The sequence below is a fragment of the Brassica oleracea genome, unplaced genomic scaffold (genome assembly GCF_000695525.1).
Source record: "Brassica oleracea var. oleracea cultivar TO1000 unplaced genomic scaffold, BOL UnpScaffold01564, whole genome shotgun sequence".
In the NCBI taxonomy this organism is placed as follows: Eukaryota; Viridiplantae; Streptophyta; class Magnoliopsida; order Brassicales; family Brassicaceae; genus Brassica; species Brassica oleracea.
In genome coordinates this window covers 268-7,848 of record NW_013618098.1, presented here as the reverse complement: position 1 = coordinate 7,848, position 7,581 = coordinate 268, and the positions used below count along the sequence as shown (strand labels likewise).

Genomic DNA, 7,581 nt, shown 5'->3' with positions numbered 1-7,581 from the left:
AACATTCAATTAAAAAAAAAAAAAAAAAAAAAAATTGCAATTGGTAGGATAAGCATAGCTTTGATCCACGCTTCTGTGCATGAGTTTGTTTTCAATTTTTTATGTAAATAGATGTGAATCTAGGTTTGCATCTTGCTCATGCTTCATCTAAACCATGACCTTCTATAACCAGACAACATAGGCCGAATTAGCTTAACGTTCGTTACTCAAACATGGGTCAAAGGTGAAGAACTACAGTCGGGCATAGCTAGGCCTGGGCATTCGGTTTTATCCAATCGGATTTCGGTTTTTCGGATTTATCAAAATCAGTCTCATTCGGATTATTTGAAAGTTTGGTTCGAGATCGGTTCGGATTCTATCAGGTTCGGGTCGGGGTTAGTAAATATTCAAAGAACCGGTACAACCCAATGAACTTTCGGATTCGGGTCCCAATCGGTTCTTCGGTTTTAAAATACCTAATTTGTACCTACTTTGTAACCGAAACATAAATAAAATCGGTTCTTCGGATTTAAAATACCTGATTTGAACCTTTTTGTAACAAAAACATAAGTAAAATTTATTCAAAAATAAGAAAAGAACATTAACCTAACGTGATCATTCAAAATAAAATGAAAGAGAAAAATATTTATTGATAAAATAAAAGCATAAAACGAAAACCAAATTATCATAATATGAAAAACAGTGTCTAATGCAAAAAAAAATCAAAGTCAAATATTTCAAGATTCAACAGCCACCTTCAACTTTCATGTACTAGAACCACCAACCTTCATATAACAGATAAGTATTTTAGATGTTCAATTTAACTTAATATATTTCGAATACATATTAGGAATTAAGATCATGTTTGATACAAGATCTTTTTGGAGTTTGAATGTTTTGGATTCTATCGGATATCCATTTAAGTTTGGGTTTGGTTCGGATAATACCCATAACCCGAAATACCATAAAACAAGATCCATTCAGTATTTATGTCAGGTTCAGATTTCTTTATATCGGATCGGATTCGTTTCGGATTTTCGGGTTCGGTTTATTTGCCCAGCCCTAGGCATAGCAGTCGAGATGCAAAGTGATTATAACCAAATAAAAACTCTGAATACTGACCAAATATCTATATTATTAAAATAGTATCCTATTGATTTAATACTCTTTTTTTTACTAACATTGCAAGAGCAATCAAGTAATATTAATAACACATCTATATTGGGTCTATGTAGTTTTTTTTCGATCTAGCCGACTGCCCATATCAGATCTATTTTGGGCCATTTGAACCATTAAGAAATTAGATCTAATGCTCACATTTTTTTCCTTTGGGTCATTGAGTCTAAGTTTAAATAATTTTTTTCAATTATTCTTAATATTTTGTGTAGTGAACAAAAATTAAACACTTAATTATTATGTTTTTTTTCTTAATATAATTTAAGCATTCATAAAAAAATTGAATTTTTCATTGAAAGGTATAAATCTTTATTAAAAATATATTTTTTTTATTAAAAAAATGAACCACATAATAAAATTAATTTATCAGAGTTATACCAACTTAATCCATTAAAAAAATCAAGTTTAATTTTTTTAACATAAATAGTCATTTAAAATGAAACACGATAAATAAAAATAAAAAGTTTAAATTTTTTATAAAATAAAACACAAACATATGAAAATAAAAATAAAAAATTTAAGTCTTTTAAGTCTCTCTCTATGCTTTTAACATTTTGATGGAAACTTCTACCTACTATTTGGAAGAGGAAATTAAGCTGCTTATTATCTTCATATCCGTATATACAAGCTGCTTATTATCTTCATATCCGTATATACAAGCTGCAAATAAATAACCAGAAAATGTTGGTATAAAAAGGATATCTATGTTTAGTGTTAATTACACTCGGAAGATTCAGATGGTTATAGAGAGTTGGAAGCAACAAAAGGGACGTCTAGAAACACATTCCCGACACAAGACATGTCCGCAAGGACCAATGTTCAGTGGTCATGTCTAAAGTCTAACGTTGTCGTGGGACAGAGGTTATACTCAAATCAAAGAGACTTACTGAACTAGAGTCTAATAAAGTCTATGCATTTTTTCTTTTGTACTCCATTAAGGTGGACCAAACAAGTAAGCTCGTATGTTCTTTTCAGATCAGAGTCTAAATTGCGAGAATACGCATTAAAAGAAACATCAGTAGCGATCCAAAATTTGAAACACCAGATAGAACAGTAGTAATGAGTAGAATACTAACATCAGGCAACGTATTTGAAAGTATAGTAACACATGGATTTGCAGCCTAACATCAAGCAACGTATTTGTACTTGTTAGGATCCTCGGTATCCCTCACCAAGTAATCTCTGATGATCAGATCCTCAATACGTTTCTTGATCATCGCTCTATCAGGCTGCAAAATAAAACAAAAACCAATAAGAAAGTTTTCTTAAAATATGAGACACATGTGTTACTATGCTTTTTTGTCTTTACAAGTTACCTTGAACGTTCGGCTAAGTTGCTCAACACATTCAGAGATTAACTGTTGGTGGGGAAGCACTTTCCTGCTCTTCATGATCCGCGTAAGAGAAGCATCAATCACGTATCTTCTATCTCTATCAACATCTTGAGCAACTTTCTCCCTTTCACACGCTGGAGGAAGAGGAAGAGAAGGAACACTGACCTGTTTCACAATTTCACAAACATAAGGGGACACACACACACACACGCAACCAAACAAACAGAGACATCAGTTTCTTAATTTGTTGATCCGGGAGAGAGATGGAAAGAAGACAATGGTATTATCGTACATACCCTGATTCTACGACTTGTAGACGTGAACTCGGAGTTGAACTGGAACGCATCCGTTTCAGCGATGGTCTTTGAGGCTGGCTCTTTCTTAAGAATCACGTATTTGGAGCACGAGAGTGAATGAAGCACGCTGATAAGATCTTCTTTGCTAAGCTTAACTTGTTCGATGAGCTCCTGGTAGCTTAATGTTTCTGTGCTGTTGAAAGCACAGAGCACAATAGCCTGAAACAAACCAAAGAAACATATATTAAAATATCATGTCAAGGGAGAACAACCACAAAACCAAATACACACATACCTGTAACGTTGTAACAATAAGGTCGATAGGTCCAGAATAAAATGTACCCTTAACAAGGCACGTTCCCTCACTATAGATCCACTCAAGCTTCCTACCACGGGTAATGGTTCCAAAATATGCACTGAAAGCTCCAATGCACTGGGACATTTCACACGGAAGATTGACACTTGACGTCTTGAAACCAGGCCAAAAGCCTTTGTTCAAGACATTGACACTCAAATCAAGCATTCCAGCATCGCCCATATATGCCTTGAACCCCAGCTGTCTTTCTTTTACCAGTTCCATATCCAACACCTATATAAAGCATATTAGCTATTGTACAAAAAAATCAAGCATAAGCAACTTCATTTAACTAACCATGTTCTCCATCTTGTAGGTTAAGCTCGAACCGAAACGTCCTTTGAGCTTTGTAATTATACTCTCGTCACTGACATTGCGATCAACTAAGAGCCTACCGGCTAGCTTCTTCCTGCAAACAACAAGCCATTCTAAATACTATCTTCAAACGTAAGCAATAAGATATTGGAGGCAGAGATGTGTGTACCTATGAAACTCGGCGAAAACGTCTCTGTCGTCTATAAAGTCAAGCAACTTAACCACCTGTATTCATTTAAGTAAAGGTTTTAGCATCAAAAGCAGGGGTCAATGACAGTGAACGTGTGAAGAAAGGAAGCCTACAGTGTCAATGGTAGATTCAATAGTAGAGTCATCATTCGATTTGCCATTCCTTGCCTTCTTGAGAAGATCGTCGCAAAAGATTGCAAGTAGTTCAGGCATTGAGCTTCCACCCACTGTCTTGCTACATAAGAGCCTAAAAGCATCATTGAACGCCTTGTGGAAGAGGGTGAGGTCATGAACCCAGCCGGTGACATAGACCATGTATTTATCGTGTAGGTCAATTAAATCTCTGATGACAAGCACCTGTTTCTCCTTGACGCTACAACCACTAGTAATCCCGTCGACTGTTTGTTTGATAAGAGAGTTCCCTTGTGCAGTGACATGAAGCTCGAAGGATTTTGCAACAGGTTCCAACCCTTTGGAGATTACATGATAAAGCGTGTACACCGTTGAGATATCATCCATCTCTGCCTTCTTGAGAAGGTTTTCGCAATAGGTTACTGCACTTGAACTTCCTCCATCAACTTCTTCATTACAGAAGATTTTAAAAGCGTCTTTCAGCGCATTGAGGAAGAGGGAGTGGTTCTCGAGAAATTTCCCGACATAGTCCATGTGTTCACCGTGTAGTTTAATTATTTCTTTGACAAGCGCCTCTGCGTCTTTGACTTTTTGTATACAGGCTTTCACTCGTGCAGTAACATGAAGCTCGAAGGCTTCTGCAACAGGTTCCAACGAGAGGGAAGCTGTATCATAAATCTTGTACACCTTTGGGAGATCATTCACTCCTGCCTTACTGTCGCAAAAGGTTGCAAGTCGTTCTGCAATTGAGCTTCCACCCAGTGTCATTTTACAGCAGATTTCAAAAGCTTTTTTGAACGCACTGTGGAAGAGGCGGTGGTACTGAAAATAGTCCCTGACATGTTCAATGTACTTATCGTGTAGATCACCTATCTCTCTGACAAGCACCTCGTCCTCCACGCTACCACCACTGCTAAGTGCGTCTATGGCTTTTTGTATACAGGCTTTCACTTGTGCAGTAACATGACGCTTGAAGGCTTCTGCAACAGGTTCCAACGAGAGGGAAGCTGTATCATAAATCTTGTACAGGTTTGGGAGATCATTCACTCCTGCCTTATTGTCGCAAAAGGTTGCAAGTCGTTCTGCAATTAAGCTTCCACCCAGTGTTGCAAAAGCTTCTTTGAACGCATTGTGGAAGCGAGAGCGGTAATGAAAACAGTCCCTGACATATTCCATGTACTTATCATGTAGATCAGCTATCTCTCTGAAAAGCACCTCGTCCTTCACGCTACGACCACTGTTGAGTGCGTGTTCGGCTTGTTCTATAAGGGAGTTCATTTCTTCAGTAATATGAAGCTTGAAGAAGTCAGCAAAAGTCTTCAACCTTTTGGGAAATGCACGATAAACTCTGAAAATCCTGGAGAGATTATCCTTCTGGTCTTTACTTAGAAATGAACGGCAACCTGAGTTCTCCTTTTCGAGAAGCTGATCTTGAACAGAAACCAGCAATGCCTTGTGCACAACATCAACTAGTTTAGGCTCGGTGCTTGAATGAAGGTAGGGAGCGACTCTCTCCTTCTCGTTTTTCAGAGACTTCTCAACTTTCAACAAGTAATCAGGGAACGAATCATCTGCTATCCAGCTTGACGCCTTTCCCGAATAGTAAGATTGCGTTTCATAAAGAAAGTAGCTCTCAAAGTTCATTTCGTATACTTCTTCACTTCCTAGCCCACTCAGAACATAAAGGTCACACACTCTACTCAGTAACTTCTGATCAATCCCAACTCCATCGCGTTGATCAGTTATCATCTTGATAAGGGCCGTTGTGGCTTCAGAAGCTATGAGAACTTGATCTCGGAAAGTCACCATGGCAACCTCTTCCAATGAAGCTTTATATTTTCCAGCTCTTTTCCTTTTGGAGAGAACCTGAGAAGCCAAGCAAACTTCATCTGACGTAAACGAAAGCTCCGGAACAAACTTTTGAAGACCGCCAAAAAACTTGGCGAGGTATGAAACCATATGCTGGTGATTGTTCCACCTATGGCAAAGCTCACGAAGCATTTCTTCCCCTTGCTTGTTCTTTACACATGGTAACACCTACACACACACACACATATTAGAGAGAGAAGTTGTGTATTAGAAACAATCAATCAAACATAATAAAAAAAAAGATATGTCATTCATGTACTCACACTATGCTTGTAGTATGTTCCATAGAGCCGTTCATAAAACAGATAGAGCTTAGGACCATACAGGGGACATAAACTGGAGATATCCTTGCTGAGATTAACAGCCTCCTCATCAGAAACTTCATCCTTCCACTCGCCTCCTTCCAAACCCTGCTTGAACTTAGCCACCACGCGGTTAATCCAAGCCAATGTGCGCTCCAGCAAGACATGGGACACGCTATCATCCATCTTCGTTTATGTAAAACTGTGTGAGAAAGAGGTAACTTCAAATCAGACCATAAGAGAAAAAAAAATCTAACTTTTTTTCACTCATCTGAAACGAACGAGGGATCTTCGCCGCGTTGATTAGCGTAGTACCAGAAAGAAATCACTAGTCTAGAATCAACTAGAGTTAAGGATCGACCCGAAATTCGACAAAACTTAAACCCTAAGCTAGAACCAACACAAACCTCTAGCGCAGAACAGAGAGTTACGGAGCAAGGGGGAGGGGACGAACCAGAAACGACCGAAATGCTGAATTCCAGAGGTGAGCGGCAAAATCGATTTCTTGGCGGTTAGGTCTCGTCACTCTTGACGACGTTGAAAGGAATGGAGTCGTCGTCGATATGAAAAAGAAGAACCAACTTTTAATTAAAAAATAATAATATATGTATCCAAAATATGTTTGCCTCTCGGGCCACGAAAACCCATGGGCCTTCCTGCCGGTTAAACAAAAATATAGGATACCTATAATTCTTCGGATCCTTTCTGAGTAGGGTCTTTCTGGTCCAACTCGATTCAGGTCTATAAAAAGCCCGTAAAGTATTCATAACTTTCAGGTGTATTTGAGATTCGGGTAATTAGGATTTGAAAGACCCGAACTGGACCAAAAAAATGCCCTAAAACATTTAAAATATCCAAAATCAGACCCAAAAATCTAAAAAGTACCCAACTAAATACATGAATTATATTTTTTGAAAATTTAAAATTTTTTATCTGAAACTTGAAACTATACTCGAAAACCCGAACCCGAAATATTTTTTAAAAATATCTGAAATATCTAAAAATATATTTAATCACCCAAATATACCTATTATATACAATCATTTCTGGGTACTTCGGCTTACCAATCAGATCTCGGGTAGAACCCGGAACCAAATCGAAATCCACGGGTCCAATAAAAAAAGACACAATAAGTACTTTAGCATTGATTCGGATCAGAATCTATATTTTTGGCTCGGTTCTGTTTAGGTCTTTGTGTCCGGATAAAATACTGAGGTCTAAAATGGGGTTTCTTAAAAATAGAATGGTAGTCCATTTAACCCGTTTAAAGCTTTTTCCAAACGACATTGCTTTAGAGCGTTAAACTTTCGTTAACCTAAAAACCATATCAGCCCTGAATAAAATCCAAAGGCATATAATAACTATATTTTGGTAAATAAGTTAATTAACTTTGACCAATTTTTTTAACATTCATTTATTATTGTAATAGTATAAAATTAGTATACAAAAATTATATTAATTGATTTATTTAATTTCTTATTAACTCATGCATAAAAAAAAAATTACTTTCGGAACTTGAAATCCAACTTTTTTATATATATAAAATAATGAATTTCTAAAAATAGGACATGTATCTTTTCAAAATGGGCCTTGCTATATCCATACTGAAAGCCCAAAACCATCTATCCCTCAGT

At 37.1% G+C, this 7,581-nt stretch overlaps 1 protein-coding gene across 1 annotated transcript; it reads right to left on the bottom strand.

Moving 5' to 3' along the window:
- Positions 1-2,107: 2,107 nt before the first annotated feature.
- On the bottom strand, positions 2,108-6,504 carry LOC106321406 (cullin-1-like). Its single transcript, XM_013759681.1, has 9 exons — positions 6,402-6,504; positions 5,909-6,149; positions 3,759-5,813; positions 3,625-3,680; positions 3,438-3,549; positions 3,081-3,374; positions 2,786-3,004; positions 2,472-2,654; positions 2,108-2,384 (listed from the first exon to the last, which is right to left on the bottom strand). Exons 2-9 carry the CDS (start codon positions 6,131-6,133, stop codon positions 2,283-2,285), a joined length of 3,246 nt encoding a protein of 1,081 aa, XP_013615135.1. The 5' UTR covers positions 6,134-6,149; positions 6,402-6,504; the 3' UTR covers positions 2,108-2,282.
- Positions 6,505-7,581: the final 1,077 nt, after the last annotated feature.